General features: G+C 33.7%; 1 protein-coding gene and 1 long non-coding RNA gene across 2 annotated transcripts; one reads left to right on the forward strand and one right to left on the reverse strand.

Moving 5' to 3' along the window:
• Positions 1–429: 429 nt before the first annotated feature.
• On the forward strand, positions 430–9,234 carry LOC149134342 (uncharacterized). The gene is made up of 3 exons (XR_016242834.1): positions 430–1,376; positions 1,592–1,699; positions 9,029–9,234. It is a non-coding gene; the product is annotated as an uncharacterized LOC149134342 (long non-coding RNA).
• Positions 9,235–17,224: 7,990 nt separating this feature from the next.
• Positions 17,225–18,706, reverse strand: LOC106875483 (zinc finger RNA-binding protein). The gene has a single exon (XM_014923650.3). It carries the CDS (start codon positions 18,704–18,706, stop codon positions 17,225–17,227), a length of 1,482 nt encoding a protein of 493 aa, XP_014779136.1.
• Between the last annotated feature and the right edge of the window lie 37 nt (positions 18,707–18,743).

Below are 18,743 nucleotides of genomic sequence, written 5' to 3' on the forward strand. Positions count from 1 at the left end.
AAACAAAATATAAACATGACAGTGTCTGTGTGACATAATATGGTTCATGGCGCATATGACATAATTGCTTTTGTTTCAACACAAAATCTCAGTTCAAGTCACTAGCCAAACATGTTCAAATCTGAAATGTATAAATATACTATACAGGTTCTTTTGCTTGCTTCAGTTATTGTGCTGCAGCCAAGCGGAAGCACAGCCTTGAAAGATTGAGTTGAACAAACTAAACTGTATTGAGTTTGCTTTACTCTCTTACTCTTTTACTTGTTTCAGTCATTTGACTGCGGCCATGCTGGAGCACCGCCTTTAGTCGAGCAAATCGACCCCAGGACTTATTCTTTGTAAGCCTAGTACTTATTCTATCAGTCTCTTTTGCTGAACCGCTAAGTTACAGGGACGTAAACACACCAGCATCGGTTGTCAAGCGATGTTGGGGGGGGGGGACAAACACAGACACACAAACACATACACACACATACATATATATATACATATATATAATGGGCTTCTTTCAGTTTCTGTCTACCAAATCCACTCACAAGGCTTTGGTTGGCCCGAGGCTATAGTAGAGGACACTTGCCCAAGGTGCCACACAGTGGGAATGAACCCGGAACCATGTGGTTGGTAAGCAAGCTACTTACCACACAGCCACTCCTGCGCTTTATTCAACTATGATTTTAAAGTCTGATACTGGTGCTTATTCTGTCGGACTCCTTTGTTGAACCACTAGGTTATGGGGATGTAAACAAATCCTCACACGATATCAAGTGGCGGTGGGGTCAACCACACACACACACACACACACATGGATGCGAAACCCTGGGTAACCCCACAGACCAGCAGTCATAACTAACTTTATCTAAATACTGTACTGCTCTATAACTTAGAGTGTGCTTCTCTTTTGGGTTTATGATTTACTTATGATATATATCATCATCATCATCATCGTTGTTTAATGTCTGCTTTCCATTCTGGCATGGGTTGGATGGTTTGACTGAGGACTGGCAAGCCAGAAAGCTGCACCAAGCTCCAATCTGATCTGGCAAGGTTTCTACAGCTGGATGCCCTTCCTAATGCCAACCACTCCAAGAGTGTAGTGGATGCTTTTTACATGCTATCAGCACGGCCTGTCAGGCGGTACTGGCATCAACCACACTCAAACGGTGCTTTTTACGTGCCACCAGTATAGGAGCCAGTCAGGTGGCAATATATATATATATACATACATACATATCACAGGTTTCAACTCAGTCTTCTTCAACCAAATTCACTCTCAAGGCATTGGTAGGCTTTGAGCTATAGTAGAAAACACTTGTCCAATGCAGTGGAATTGAACCCAAAAGTTTGATGGTTGCAAAGCAAACTTCTTAACCACACAGGTATGCTTACACATATTAAATAATTGTGTGTGTGTGTGTGTGTGTGAGTGTGTGAGAGAGAGAGAGAGAGAGAAAGAAAGTAAAGAATACTACAATGAAAGAAAGTTTACCACTTTACATTTTAACCCTTTAGAATTCAGATTACTCTATCAAATGTAATATTTATTTAAACACATTTTTTAAAAATTAATCATGCTTTATCATATCGCTTTCAGATTTTGATGATTTTCCGATCAGCTGATGTGTAACCAACTGAATTAGAATCTTCCTACCAAATACCGGGATGAACTTTCTAGAAATTCCATTGGATGTTACAGAAACAGGTAGTTTGAATTCCCAAACATGTGCTCTTTTCTGAGATGGTGCAGCATGATTTAAGGGGTGTTTGGTAGCTGTTTCTAGCATAGCAAAGTGGATGTTAAATGATGATGATGATCATGACAATGATGATGATGATGAAATAATATGACCTCTGGTGCTTCAAAGAACTATGTCACTCAGTTCCATGATAGATGCTTTTTTTTTTTGTTCTACATAGGATGACCTGAGGTTCTACTGAAAGTTATGTCAGTCAGATTTGTGATAAGGTGTTCTCATTCTGTCTACTTAATTTGTTCTTAATAATTATGAGCTGTCATTATGCTATTATTTAGCATATCATGCAGTGGCAATTTGTACTTTTTCTAGTTATTATCTCTTGAAAGCTGTTCTATTTATTCAGCTGTTGTATACATGTAAAATCAAATGTTCCAGGATAATAAAAATTAATGAGAGCTAATACAATATTGGTTTCAAATTTTGGCACAAGGTCAGAAATTTTGAAGGGAGGGGCTAAGTTGATTACATTGGTCCCAGTATTCAACTGGTGCTTATTTCTTTAAACCTGGAAGGATGAAAGGCAAAGTCTACCCGTGGCATAATTTGAACTCAAGAAGACCTGTACTCTGTCGCAGAAGTGTTAAGACCAATCCTTCTGGTGGTGTAAAACACTTGTGGCAGTGCCACATAAAAGTGCCTGTGCGCTGCCATGTAAATGCATCCATATGGTGTCACGTAAAAGCACCCAGCACACTCTGTAAAGTGGTTGGTGTTAGGAAGGGCATCCAGCTGTAGAAGCCGTGGCAAATCAGACTGGAACCTGGTGCAGCTCCCCAGCTTGCCAGCTTTGGTCAAGCCGTCCAACCCATGCAGGCATGGACAATGAAATGTTAGTATGCTGGGCGAAATGCTTAGCAGTATTTCGTCTGTCTTTATGTTCTGAGTTCAAATTCTGCCAAGGTCAACTTTGCCTTTCATCCTTTTGGGGTCGATAAATTAAGTACCAGTTGTGTACTGGGGTTGATCGAATTGACTGGCCCCTTCCCTCAACATTTCAGGCTTTGTGCCTAGAGTAGAAAAGAGTATTAGTGTGGCCATTATGAAAGCAAGCTGCAGCTCACCAACTGTTCTTATTTATCCATAACTATTTAACAAACTTAATACCACACTAAAGGATCATAAAAAAAAAAAATGTAAAAGCCAGTAATGATCCCTAAAATTTTAACATTACTTCTTATATTGCTGATTTGGTTCTCTAGCCTATGTTTTTTTTATTCTGTTATCTTCTTCAAAGTAATAACTAGAGTTACAAGTTCAAGCTGATATGATACTCAGAGATGAGATAAAACTAAAAAGCATCACAAAGTGAAGTTGATAATCCAATGTAGTAAAACTATTATCCTGAGCCTTCAAAAACAGAGCTAACAACATCATCATCATCATTGTTTAACGTCCGTCTGCTTTCCATGCTGGCATGGGTTGGACGGTTTGACTGAGGACTGGTGAGCCAGAGGCTGCACCAGGCTCAATCTGATCTGGCAAAGTTTTTACAGCTAGATGCCCTTCCTAATGCCAACCACTCCAAGAGTGTAGTGGGTGCTTTTACATGACACCAGCACGAGGACCAGTCAGGCGGTACTGGCAACGACCATGCTCAAAAGGTGTTTTTTACGTGCTACCTGCACAGGAGCCAGTCTGGTGGCACTGGCAATGACTACACTCGAATGTTGTTTTTCATGTGCCGGTAGGGCGAATCTGGCAATGATCACGCTTGAATGGTGCTGTTCACGTGCCACCGGCATGGGAGCCAATCCATGGCCATGGCAACAAACACGCTTGGATGTGCTTTTAGCATTCCACTGGCACAAGTGCTAATCAGGCGGTATTGTCATCAGCCACGTCAGGAATTTTGATTTGTTTACACTTGCCTCAATAGGTCTTCACAAGCAAAGTTCATTGTCCAATGAATGAGGGTCACAAAATGGTATTAAAAAAAATATAAAAATCAACTCAATCAAAAGCAAATCTGATGTGATTTGAAAGAAATATTTTTGAGTCAGTATAAAGGCATAGGTGTGGCTAAGAAGTTTACTTCCCAACCACATGGATTCTGGTTCAGTCCCACTGCTTGACACCTTGGACAAATGTCTTCAACTATAGTCCTGGACCAACCAAAGCCTTGTCAGTGAATTTGGTAAATGAAAACTGAAAGCCTGTTGTATATGTATGCATGTGTGTGTATATGTTTATGTTTTCTTGTCTTGGAAAAGTGGACGGTAAATAATGATAATGGGTTGTAGTTCTCCATAGTAGAGAGGAACAGCCAACTGTCGGCTGGAATTAGGTGTGAAACTATATGTTCAAGCTATGAACAATCACTTGAATGTGATGATTGTAGGTGTTCTAGCTTTTGGTCTCTGACAAAAACCATGATCAAGATGAGTGGTCAGGCAACGATTTTTGTGACCAGAGCCATACGATAACTATTCCATGTCAGTTGATATCATAATGATTTCCTCTTTGGAGAATGACAATCCCTAAAATAGTTGAAAGAATTGATATTTTTTTAGTTGTTTCCATCCACTGGTGGAACATAACCTGATTTTGTTATTGGTTGGTATATAAACCTTATTACCTCTGCCTTAGCGAAGACAGAGGTATTGTTTTCAGTTGTGTTTGTTTATCTGTAGACAAGATATCTCAAGAAACCACTGGATGGATTCAGATGAAAATTTCAGGGATGCTTGGCCTCATGATTTGCATGAACTGATTAGATTTTGGGATCGATCCAGTACCGGACAAGAATTCTGGATTATTTTTCCTGTTTTTTATTTAATTTTTGAGAGCAGTCGGGTTCATTTTTAGTATTCTCATTTGTGAGAGCAGTCAAGTTTATTTAAGATATTCTCATTTTAAAAGTCATCTCCAGCTAATCGTTGAGAGGACATTGGTGTTGCTTTCGCAGAGGTTTGCACTCTCTGAGTGCTCTTATTAATATTGATATTGGTGAATTTGAACATTTTCTTAGCAGGTAAACAACTATTTCTACTGAATATGAATATGTCAGTCAAAAGTTCACATATGAGTGACCGTCAAAATTAGAGCTTTGTGAGACTGAAAACGTGGACTGAATTTAAATACTTTTAGCTGTTCCAGCACCATGACACCAACTACTACTACAGCTACATCTAGCATCACCAATAGTATCAGTGTAGGCAGTTGCCTTCACCAAGACTACTTCCAGTCAACAACTAGCCATCCATGGCTGACTCCAATTTGACCTCTGTGAGTTGTTGCTGCTACAACACTTGCCCATTGGTGCCACCACGACTTACAGACACTGCAGGGTCAGTCTACACAACTATCTGATCATGGGCCTTTGTGCCTGAAATATATAAAGGTTGCGAAAATTTTCCCTTTTCTCATTGTAAGAAGCTCTCTTCATTATTTTGTTATTTTACTTTTAAGACTAATCCCTACATCCCAATTTTTTTTTCTCTTTTTACTTACTAAATCTGGAGGAAGAAGTAGTACCAATGACCTTTGTACACCCTCCAAGATCAGGGAGCCTAACATAATTAATGTTCTACTTAAGCATCCATAAATGCAATATAAAAGTTTTTTCATCAGTTAAATGGTAATCCTATAGCCCTGCTTTATTCCACCCAAGATGGAGATATCTAAAAATGGCATGTCTGTATGTACTCACACACCTACAGTACATGCTGGTTGGGTATATAAGACAAACCCAGAATTTACTTTTAAAATGTAGAAGACTACCTGGCAATATTTTGCTCTTGATACAGAAGCTTGGAGGCATGTAGATGTGGCAGAGTTTAACACCTCTGCAATTGATGTGATCTTTATCTGAATGTATGTAATTAATAACAATAGATGCAGTATCAATACCGAAAGGTAATGTTTATCTCCACTTAAAATACAATGTTGTGTTAGAACACAGAATGCTGCAATATTTACGAGAGAAACTCTCATATGGACTTGTGATGCATATACACTCATGTTTATATTGCTAGCAGGAGATAATCTTTTCTATCACTGCCACAACATGTGACTTCAGCCTTCTTTGACCTTGTCAGTGGTAGATACCTGAAGCTAGATTTATTTTATTTTAATATAACCTTAACATTAATCCAGCTTCCCAAGTATATCTGGTCCCCATTGCTATTAGTGACACTCCAAACCATGATGACCCCTGATTCAAGGGTAAAATTGTTAAGGCTTGAATTCCTTCCGATACACTGATTTTCGATTTTCGAGTGAGATCGTTGCCAGAGCCCCTGGACTGGCTCTTGTGCGGGTGGCACATAAAAGACACCATTTTGAGCGTGGCCGTTGCCAGTACCACCTGACTGGCCTTCGTGCGGGTGACACGTAAAAGCACCCACTGCACTCTCTGAGTGGTTAGCGTTTGGAAGGGCATCCAGCTGTAGAAACTCTGCCAAATTAGATTGGAGCCTGGTGTTGCCATCCGGTTTCACCAGTCACCAGTCTCCAGTCAAATCGTCCAACTCATGCTAGCATGGAAAGCGGACGTTAAACGATGATGATGATGACACTGACATACAAGATGTATAGCTATTTGTAAGTTTTAAAGAAAACTAATATCAACAAATAATGTTAAAATATAAGTGGTATTAAAAACAAAACTGCTTTCACAGATGAATTTATTATATATATATACATACACATATATATATATATATATATATATATATATATATATATGTATATATATATATATATATATATATGTATATATATATATATATATATATATGTATATATATATATATATATATATATATGTATATATATATATATATATATATATGTATATATATATATATATATATATATGTATATATATATATATATATATATATGTATATATATATATATATATATATATGTATATATATATATATATATATATGTATATATATATATATATATATATATGTATATATATATATATATATATATATGTATATATATATATATATATATATATGTATATATATATATATATATATATATGTATATATATATATATATATATATATGTATATATATATATATATATATATATGTATATATATATATATATATATATATGTATATATATATATATGTATATATATGTATATATATATATATGTATATATATGTATATATATATATATGTATATATATATATATATATATATATGTATATATATATATATATATATATATGTATATATATGTATAGCTGAATTTTTGTTGCAAACAATAATGCTTGAATAGTAATATATATCTGTTTAAAGAGTTAATACATATCTTGGCTACACCATCAGAAATATATCTCTATTCAAACAATACTGTTTTGTAATAAAATCAACAAATTTTCAAAAGCAAATCATTTATATGTGAAAATATGTTCCTTGTCTGTCAGGAGTAGCAGAACTGCTGAGACAGTGACTGGAATTGTCGAAACTGCAGGGTAACATGAATGATAACAAATACCTTCCAGGATTTAAAAGAAAATTAAAAAATCAGAAATAAAAACTGTCATTTTAATGGATCCCAAATTTATAATACTGTGATATAGATTCTATACCAACATCGACAAGAAATAACGTCAACAGGCTGGCTATAGAAATGAGTCAACAATGACGGGTTGTCCAAGGAACTGATTTTAAAAGCATTGATAATTTGGCTGAAGAATTAAGTTGACAGTTATATAAACCCAAAACCAAATGAAATATTAAAAGGACAAAAAAAAAAATGAAAGAAAAAAACAAGTCCACATTTTAAAATTCATCTTTTTTAACAACAACAACAATAATATAGAAACATACACAACTAGTGCTTTTAGTAATCAATGATCAAGGAATATAACAAATTAAAAAAAAAAACAGTGACTAAATACACTTAGAAAGGGTTGGTTGGTTGGTTGGTTGGTTTTCTGATTTTGTTTGTTGTAGTTTGTTACTAAAAGTTGGTACAAAATGCAGTCAATGCGTTAGGTATTCAGCAGTAACTAATGGTAACTATTCAGACCAGATTTTTTCTCTTTTTTTTTTCCAAGGATAACATCAACAGACAAAAAATAAAGTTAACAAGTATCATAAATTGGTCGGATTCTGCTTTCAGGAATGGAAATATGGCAGAACTGGCACCATCCAGTCTTTGCCGGACATTGGAACGGATTTCTGTTTGGAGTAGTACTGAATGAATAATGGTATGGTTTGCAAGTTGCAACCCAGTTGAAGAACTAAAATGTAACCAACATTAGATGGTAACTACAAAGATGATAAAAGGGATTTGTTAGACCTGGAACAAACAAAAGTAGTTATAATAAAAACAGTTTACTGTCCAAGTAAAGGGAGACATGGAAAAAGAAAAAAAAAAAACATTTTCAAGTACCATTTGTATAAGAAAAAGAAGCAGTAATAAAATTAGTTGCACCAAATCACACAAAACGTTTTTCAGTTTGAAACACTTAAAAAAATTTAACATATAAATGCGTACTGGTGTATATAATGTATACACGCTCCAGAATTAGATAAATAAATGGAGATGTGCGTGCATTAATTTATAGTAGTAAAATGAATAGTTTACTAAAACCACAGAAAAATACAAATACCATTGCCTGTCCAAACTTCTGGGAGATAGCTTAGACATTTTTAATATGACAAAAACAAAAAAAAAACTGACAACATTTAGAGTAGGTTCGCAAAATCTCTTTGTTATCAAGACTCCAAGGTAATTAATATGCTTCGTTAATAACTAATAAGGAAAAAATGTTAATGAGAAAAAAAAATGACTTTCAAAAAGTCAAAATACATTTTATCATCAAGTTATATTTCCCGTTAGCAATTTAAAGCAGGTATTGCTTAAATGCTGGCATTAATATTTTAGCCAGAAAGGGCTGTGTTTCTACAGAAAAAGACAGACACAAATGTTTTAACAAAGAGGAAGGAAACAGTTCAAAATGTTTTAGTTTCCACTAGTTTGAAATAAAGACAGTTTTCTGTCGTTATAAATAGTCCAATGAAGTAATCAAAAAGACAAAAAAGATAATAATTAAAAACATTTTTGTTGATTTTTTTTTTTAGAAATATGAAAAACTCTGTGTAAAAAGTGATAGTAATGTCTAAACCCAGTAACTTTTTTTTGAATAAAAACTATCAGAGCAGTCCTAACAATTACAGCAAACGGAGACAAAACTTGAAAAAAAAAAAAAAAAAAAAATACTGCTTGTATTCTTTTTATTGTTTTATTGAAAGAAATTATTTTGAACCATTTTCTTTTTTTTTTTTTTCTTTAAGAATTCAACCTAAGAATATAACAAACAGTGTCGCACACCAAACTTTATCAAGCTTAGAGACACCAGATACAGATGATAAATTCTTGGGGCGAACATAAGATTACTGGCAGACACTAGGATCCAGTAAAAAAGATATGTATGTGCTGCACAAATAGGAATATAGAGCAGATCTCCTAAAACCAAAAAAAAAAAAAGAAAAAAAAAAAGCTCCAATCATTAAGGTAACAAGAGGAAGAAATTCCAACCATTTTTAAAGAAAAAAATGAACTCCGGAGATTGCATTGCTTTTCATGAAGGTAAAAAAAAAAATTTTTTTTCTTTTTTTTTTTTTTTTAGATTTAAACACAACACAAAGTTCTTTCTCTCAGTAGAGAGTATAAATGAGACATTGCATGCCAGTAACTTCAGTTATGGAGACATCAAAGCCATAGATTGATATAACAGGCAATGAAGCAAAATACTAATGAAAAAAATTTTGTTAAAAAAACCTCAAGCATTTTGTAGATACCAGAAGCAGATTAATAAAACAACTTTTTTTTTTTTTTTCACAGCCTACAAACTTCTATCAAAAAGATGCCCTAAACTTAAAATGCTTCAGAATTAAAACTGGTTAATTACATAATTTTATTTCTGTTCTTCAATTCTTTGCATGATTCAAATATTATTATATGAACTAAAACTAAAATTTTATAACATGTGTGCATCTTGTTCATAACTACAAACCATGATTTGAGAAAATGTGAAAATTTATTCAGATAATCATAATTTTTATTTGGTTCTGAAGATGAGATTAAGTTCTTGGGTTGTTTTTTTTTATTGATTTAAAAAAATTTTTATAACAGCTTAGATATTCCATCTGTAACTATGACTGATTATCCCACTAACAATATATTTTCTTCGTTTTTACCCGTTCATGAAAATGTTTGAGTAAAGAACATACATTTCTGGAAAAGAGAGGCACACATAGGAGAGAATGGATAGATCAAATGATAGATACGTAAGCAGTCAGCAGACCAGGGCAAGCACACTAAGTATCTCTCCATACAAAACAGATGAGGGGTGAAACATGATAATTTGAAACCATTTTCCATCACCCTACACCATTATCACATTAACAAAGATGGCAGTAGAAATGAAAAATAAACCCAAATATAATAGTTTAAGAAGAAAGTCTTTGCTAGTTTTTAAGACTTAACTAGAACAAAATACAGAAAGGAAACCTTAAGCCAGTCAGGTAATGATAACATAGAAGCACAGTAAGATGTAACATTTTTCACAACTGTAAAATATACAAAATTATAAAGAAAAATAACCATCCAACTTTTAAAACATGACTGTCAGATTTATTAAGTTCAACAATTTGGGAATTCTTTCATAATTTTATTGTTTTTTTTTTTTTCAATAAATGTTTTCCTTGCTATTTCAATAGATATTATCAAACACAAAAGAACCAGTAGAGACAGAAATTTGATAACTGAGTGAAAAAAAAGCAATCTATTCTTTCACTATTAATTCTAATAAAATCATTGCTTTAATTTTTCTCAAATAAAATTGGATTGTAATATTTAAAGAAATACCTAAATTGTTAAGGTGACAGCAGTGATCTTTTATAAGAGATAGGAATGGTAGATTTCTTTTAAAATGGTACATTTGAAAGCAGTTGTGTAAGTATATACATACACACACACATATATACATACACACAAATATATATATATATATATATATATATATATATATATATATATATATATATATATATATATATATATATGTGTGTGTGTGTGTGTGTGCGTGTGCATAAATGATAGAAGGGTACAGGTTATGCCCAATCAAACAATGATTCCTATGTGTGTTACCTGCTAGATTTGATGTTTATTTTGGATCATGGAATGGTCAAGATTTTATAATTATTTTCACACCATGCTTAATGTTCAAAGTCAATTCTTTGCTTTAGACCAAGGAATGGTTGAAGCCAAATACACTTCTATGATGGAATGATTGAAATACAAACATTGTAATGTTTAGGAAATGTTTTACAGACTAAAAATGTTGTATTTATACAAATGGAATGTTTTAGGTGTGACTAAAATGAAACTAAATTATTCTAAGGAATGCCTAAGCAAATTAAATTGTAATTTTGACCTTAGTTTCTAGCAGATATTGTTTGTGGGCCTGTAAAGTAAATGGTTTAAGTCAAAAGCAAGATTAAAAAGAAATTAATTTTTTTTTTGTCTCTTTTATGTGAAGATTTTTTTCTTTTTCTTTTTCAACACTATTACAATTTTTAACATATTGGCAGTCAACAAATATATTACCAGTTTTGTTGTATCACAATAGATACAAAATTTGGGTTAACGACTCACTGGCTCTTCAACATTAAACCCTCTGTCTGTGTACAGTGCTGCCATAAAACAGCTGTGGTAAGTCTTTTAAGTCACACCAACTCAAACTAAAATCAAAAGCCATTTTTTAATTATTATTATTAATACACGACTGAACCACTTGACTATTTCAAACTAAACTCCCGACTACAACTACAGTTATTAAAACATCCAACTTAAAAAAAAAAAGGAGGGAGGGGAAAAAAAATTAAGAAAGTACGATGAAACAAATAATAGGAGAATTCTTTGAGATTAGGATTCAGCAAACAAATAGGAAATTTTGTGAACAGAATGAGTTAAGGAGGTGAAAGCTGCACAGAATAAATAACTGGTTAAATTCATCAATGTGTTCTTGTTTACAATAATGATACCACCAAAATAGCCCAACAGTCATTTGAGTGTGCGTAGAGAGAATAGTTATTACTTTTTAACATATTTCAAGGGCATATGTGTAAGTGTATATATATATATATATATATATATATATAGATATATAGGTACAGATATATGTTAAAGTTTATTTTTGTTTTCAGTTATAATGAAAACAATTTTACATTAATCTGAAAGGTAACTCTATACTTTTGTAGAGTACAAATTTATTATTCTTAAACAAGAATATTATCGACAATGATCTGACGTTTCAGCCATTTAAGCCATCATCCAACAACAGCTTCACTGGCCCAAACTTTGAAGTCACTGTCAATAATATTCTTGTTTAAGAATATATATATATATATGTATATACATTTATGTATATATATATATATATATGTATATTCATATATGTATATACATTTATGTATATATATATATATATATGTATATTCATATATGTATATATGTATATATATATAATCAATCATATTTAGCCCTCGTTATCTGTGGATGGCTAAATTACATTGGTTTACAAAATGATTTGATTAATATTCTTCATATTTAGATTCAACAAACTTCAAATTCATCTTTTAACAACAGATTTTGAAAATTTGATAATGAATAATGATGTTCAATGAAAAAAAAAAAAATACATGATTGAGAGAGAAGAAAAAAAAAGCATTTCACCCAGTTCTACACTGAAAAGAAAACAACAGGAAAATTGAAATAGTTACTATCATCAGGTAACAATCATATGCTCTGGAGAAAATAGTGATACACCAAAACTGGATCTTTTTTTTTACAAAGTTCACAAGACCTCATGACCTCACTGAAGGATATCATTATCAGTTTTAATGAATTAACAGGGTAGTTGTGAACTGGATTTATCTCTATAGTGGTATATCATGTATCAATGATGTAGAGTGGAACACTAAAGTACCAACAGGTCACCAAAATTATAATTTAATATATAAGAACCTAGGCCATATTTTCATTTTAATATACTGCAAGTAAGAACTTCAGTAACTATATAATTGTGAATGGTAAATTTAGTTACTGTACAAATAAATGAAGTTCCTTTAATGCAAATATAAATGCTTGTATTGGCACAAGCCCACAAATTTGTAAAAGCAAAGTAAAGCCAACCTCAGTATATGACTGGTACGTCTTATAACGACTCTACAAGTTGGCATTTTAATTTGGTTTGCTAAGAGATGAAAATATATGACATATATGCTAGTAGGTACTTTACTGTTTCTGCCACTCATATATTGGTTTGAAATGAATTCAAATTTTGGCACAAGGCCGGCAATTTCGAGGGAGGGGTAAGCTGATTGCATCAACCCCAGTGTTCAACTGGTACTTAGTTTATCGACCCTGAAAGGATGAAAGACAAAGTCAACCTCAGCAGAATTTGAACACACCACATAAAGATGGACAAAATGTCGCTAAGCATTTTGTCTGGCATGCTAATAATGCTGTCAGCTCACCACCTTCTGCCATTCTTATATTACAAATACATCAATTGCTCAGAAATCCTACAATTGCAATGATTTTTTTTTTGTAGGATGACTCAAATACTGTATATAATTCTGTTAGTGTGTTTTCAGAAGAAAAAGAAAAAAATTAAAATGAAAAGTAACAAGGCATAGATAAAAAACATACTCTCCTGGGAATAATTAAAGAGAATATTGGTTTCAAATTTTGGCACAAGGCCAGCAAATTAAGGGGATGGGGTAAGTTGATTACATCAAACCCCAATGCTCCACTGGTACTTATTCTATCGACCTTGAAAGGATGAAAGGCAAAGTCAACCCCGGTGGCATTTGAACTTAGAATGTAAAGACAAATGAAATGTCGTTAAACATTTTGTCTGGCACGCTAACGATTCTACCAGTTAGCCATCTTAATTAAAGAGAATATTACTAACAGAAAGTAAATTAAAAAGAACATAAAGCAGTTACAATAGAACCAGCAGAGCAGCATCAATTTGGTATTGTTGCTATAAGGAACAGTGGAATATTGGTTATGGTTTTAGCTGTTAAATAATAACTGCTTGAAGAATGAAAATTTCACAAGCATTCCAAACATTAAATTATAGTCCACTACATTTCATATGATTTACTAAAAGTTTATCCAATTTAGAAATATTTGTTTTTAAAGCCTAAATTAAGCAAGGGAATCAGATCAACAAAACTAGTTCCTCATAGTCACCTAAATAGCTTAATGCAGCAGCTAAATGTTTATCAACAGCCAATTGTCCTTACATAATGAAACCTACATCGTGGTTCAAAATACACACAATCAGTATATTCTGAACTAGAATCTTTTGACAAAATCCTTCATTAGGTTGGCTCCCTCTATACTATAGGTTTATTTAAGCAGTGATAACTAACTGGGTCTCACTAACAACTACATTAAATAAAATTAAAACTTGATAAAACAATACATTTCCCTCAGTCCCATAAAACTATTTATAACAATGAAGGCAGCAAAAACAGCAAATGGGAGCACAATTCAGTGGTAATTGCCAGCACAGCAACAACAGTAATTGCTTGAACAGCAAAAACAGCAATTGCCTGACTAGCACAACTGGTAATATTCCTATTTCCTTACAGTGCAAGTCTCAATTAAACCCACCACCACCACTACCACCACCAAAATAAAGATTGTCTTAGGTAAAACCATCAAGTCCGTTATTTCAAACAGGTTTAAATATACAAGTTAATAGCTAACTTAACTAGATTTTGACAATGCATACCTTTTGGTGTATTCCGTCACTTGGGTTGGCAACCTGGCTTGGCACCAACCAAATGTAAATAATACTTTAGTTCATTCAAATCATACAGAGAATGAAAGAAACAAGTAATTCTCAGGTCACCCATAACACCAGAAAGTGCCTAACATAACCTTGAGAAGCAAATTTGCTAAGCTATCACTAATGTTAGGATGCTTCAATAAAACTGAGCCACACCAAGCATTCATTATATTTACTGTAACTAATGTATACATTATGATTTTCCCACGTTGTTTGTTGACTAGATTACAAAACATAAATGAAATAATCATCAAAAATCCTTATGATATTATGATTGTTGATTCCTCTGTGAATAATATACTCCAAGCCAGCTTGGAATATAAACCATGGTGATTTAGGCGTAAGGTCTCTTGCTAACGTTTCCCTCTTCATTTCACAAACACACTCTGTTGGCTGGGTTGGAAGAACTCTCGTCCTCTTTCTCAGTCAATATTCTCTCATTATCAGGTTTGGAGATTACATTGGCCACCTGTAGTGGTGAGCATGGCATCAAGCCTTTAGATATGAAGATAATGAGAATGGGAATGATATACCTAGCAAGAAACCGGTTGAAATTTGATAGACATGTGACCAGCTTGAATGAAGTCACTTGTAACCGAAGAGTGCTTATTCAGCTGTCTCGTGGGGAGCTTTAACTATTTCCAATCAGGGAACTCAGTTATCTTTAGAACAGCTTTATATTACTATTGTATCACTCACATGTCAACTAACAAAGCTAGCTGTTATGGCTAACAAATGGATGCTGGGGTAAGGTGTCTTCATGGCCTGTCTAGTAAGTATAACAAGGTACATCGTGCCAGATGTACTGAGATCAATGCAATACTCGACTAAGCCATTCAAAAGTGCAGCATTCTAAGTATATTGGAGTCTGTTTGGTTGTATCAGTCATATCAGAAAAGACCAGATAGTTTAACTAGCATGCATGAAAAGACTGGAATTTTGTATGGGATGCCACTGCGGAGTGTGGAGGATAAATTCATTATCCCACATTGATTTATGCATGTAGTGCTGCAATATATACAGGAGAATGCAACCAAAGCATTCAAGAATATGGGTACATACGGTACAACCATGCAGCACTTGATGAAATCTGCAAATGACTTGTTGTTTCAACAAATGCCATTTGGGAACCTTTAATCTGTCGCCAACAATTTTCAGCAATTATAATACAAGGGAATGCAACAAATATGAGCTGTATACAGGCCACATAAATGTTTGTAAGTCAGAGTGAAGAATGCTTCTCTGTGTAGCAGGAAGAATAGTCCTCATTTTGTACAAATAGATACCCATCCTATTAGAATAATTTTGATAATTTCAACACTGTATGAGTGCATGTATGTTTGTATGTGTGCAGATGCAGAGAAATTTAGTGACGGCATAGTTGGAATGGTAAATTTGAAATCCTTGACAGTATAGATTAGATAAAGTTTTTTTTAAATACCATAGTAAAAGCAAGTGTGATAAAAAAAAAAAACTTTTTTAAGCAGATTTAAACTATTGAAGCTTTGACCATGTTGGGGTACCATCAGTATCCCTCTGAAGTGTAATTCATTTAAAACCTGAACACATATAATCCACCCAGGAGCATAGAAGCATTACACTTATTCAACATGTTCTGTAACAAAAAAATAAATAAATAAAGAAAACACTGCAATTATGCAACATATCCATTAGCATAAAAAAAAAGAATCATTGCACTTGAGTTGAAAACCAATAAAAATCATAATTAAAATGAAGTACCAGAGATATGAATAATTCAGGTGTTATAAGATTAATGACAAGTTCTTTAAGATGCCTTAGTATAGCCCAGATATATATATATATATATATATATATATATATATATATATGTATATATGTATGTATATATGTATGTATATATTTATAAACGCACATAAAGACATCAATTAGATAGAATTTACAATGGAACTTTAAAAATTATCTTAATTGTCAAGTGAAAATAATTTGGAAGGGGGGGGGTGATAAAAATCAAAATCAATGAAAATTGTAGAGGTCAGATTAGTCTAACATACATTTTCAGTTTTAAAAATCACGATCAAGAAAACTTCCTTAATTACATAAAAAAAAAAAAAAACGGGAAGAATTTTTCATTAATGTGACAACAAAATTTTAACATCGCCCTTAGAAATAAGTCAGTGTCAAGATAAATATATATATATATATATATATATATTAAACATTTTAGAGCTGTTTGGTCCTTAATAAAACAATGCTCTTTGCATGATAATGTTTTAAAACAACTAGTTTCATTTCAAACTCAGAACAGCTTCCAAACTGGAATTAAAATTTTTTTCTTGCATCTATAGCAACTTCAATTCAAACACATCTCGCTTCATTAAAGAGGAAATAATCATTACATTGTTGTAAATATAGTGATTAAAGTCGGGGTGATTACTGGTGGTTTGTCAAAACTGAATAACGGATAGCTTCAAAACTATCAAAATATGAAATATATAATTTTTAATGGAAGAGGGTTTGTGAAGAAATGCATAAGGAAGGGCTGAAATACAGAGAGGGTGAGAAAGAGAGAGAGTGTGTGTGTGTGTGTGTGTGTATACGTGTGTGGAGATTAAACGAAAGAATTTTGAGAGCTTTCTTTTTAGGCATCAGAAGGCTCAATGTCACAGTCTTCAACATCTTCAACAAGTTCGTCATCCACATCATCACATTGTTTGTCTCTTTTCTCAACAGCATCTCCTTCAGCTCCTTCTCCGACACGTTTTCGCTTCCTTTGCTTAAATTTCCTATGTGGCGGCGGCAAGGGTTCCATATCAAGTACTTTGCGGATTCTTCTAAAAGCTATAAGTCTAAGCATGTGTTGAGCAGCAGCGGTAATGTCCTCTCGATCCTGGGCAGTCATTTCACTGATAGGGTCAGAAGGTTCTCTTTCACAAGGGTCATACAGACCTTGACATGATGGTAATATTATTCCTGCAGCTAGACACTCAAAAACTCTACGAAGTGCGTTGCCAGGCCCAAGGACAGCTCTGACACTACCTAAACATTTCTCTACCAACAGTTCCATCGCCCACAGGTTCAAATTAGACCAAAGTGGAATTCTTTGAGATAAATCGCGTAGAATCCGTAATACTACCAAACAGTTAGGTAATCCGCGCGCCCGAGCCTGGAACCATTTGGCACGCCTTAATTCAGCTAACGCGTTTAAACAAATTCCTTTATTCAAGACATCTGGTGGATCAGCTTCCTCGATGTGCATATCAGAATGAGTGTTCAATGCCGCAGTTTCATTTTCTACTTTGTTACTACTTTCCTCGAAAGTCCCCTGAGCATCACTTTCTTCAAGGGCCTGGTCAGATCCTTCTCCTGTTTTACAGTCATTATTATTTGCTTCCTGTTGGTCTTCGTCACCTCCAGAGACAACCGGCGTGTCCATATTCTCCCTCATAATCGGAGATGTCAAAGAAATTTTACAACTTATTTTTGGCTCTTTTACTCGAATAACTATTACAGCCGCTTGCGCCACATTTATTTCCAGATCGTATTTTTCATCTGTGACAAGAGATAATTGAGAAGGAAAGCATTCGTATATTTGATTGAGCAAAGTCTCGGTGGGCTTTTCTGCAGATAACGCTACTAGTTCGACACAAGTATCAGTTTGTAACAAAAGCCCGTGACCAAACACACCAACTCGTTGGACACCTCTCAATGAACGGTAAACATCATCTTGATTGTTATTCTGTTTTGAAATGTTACTGTTCGGTTTGTTTACCTTAGTGTCCGCCTCTACAGACTCCGTAGTCGACTGCTTGTCTTCTTCCTCCTTGGGAGTTTCACTATCTACAGACGGTGATACTACATTTGTAGAGAGTTTATCTGATACTAATTTAAGAGCTTTCTCACAAGCAATAACCATTTTTTGAAAAGCCGGCAATTCAGCAGGGTATAAACTGGCATGTTTGGCCATAACATGTCGATCATCTGAAGACTTTGGTTGACGAGCATGCCACGGAGGTGGAGGAAAAAAAGGCATTGGAGGTTGTGGAACTGAACCACGTTTGTTAAATGGTCGAAAGCGGTGTGATTTTCCATCGCCTTTCGTCGATTTTCCTGTTACAGCCATCGTTCAATATATGTTTCTGTTAAATTATATGAGTGAA

The sequence above is a fragment of the Octopus bimaculoides genome, chromosome 8 (assembly GCF_046866305.1).
Source record: "Octopus bimaculoides isolate indiv1 chromosome 8, ASM4686630v1, whole genome shotgun sequence".
In the NCBI taxonomy this organism is placed as follows: Eukaryota; Metazoa; Mollusca; class Cephalopoda; order Octopoda; family Octopodidae; genus Octopus; species Octopus bimaculoides.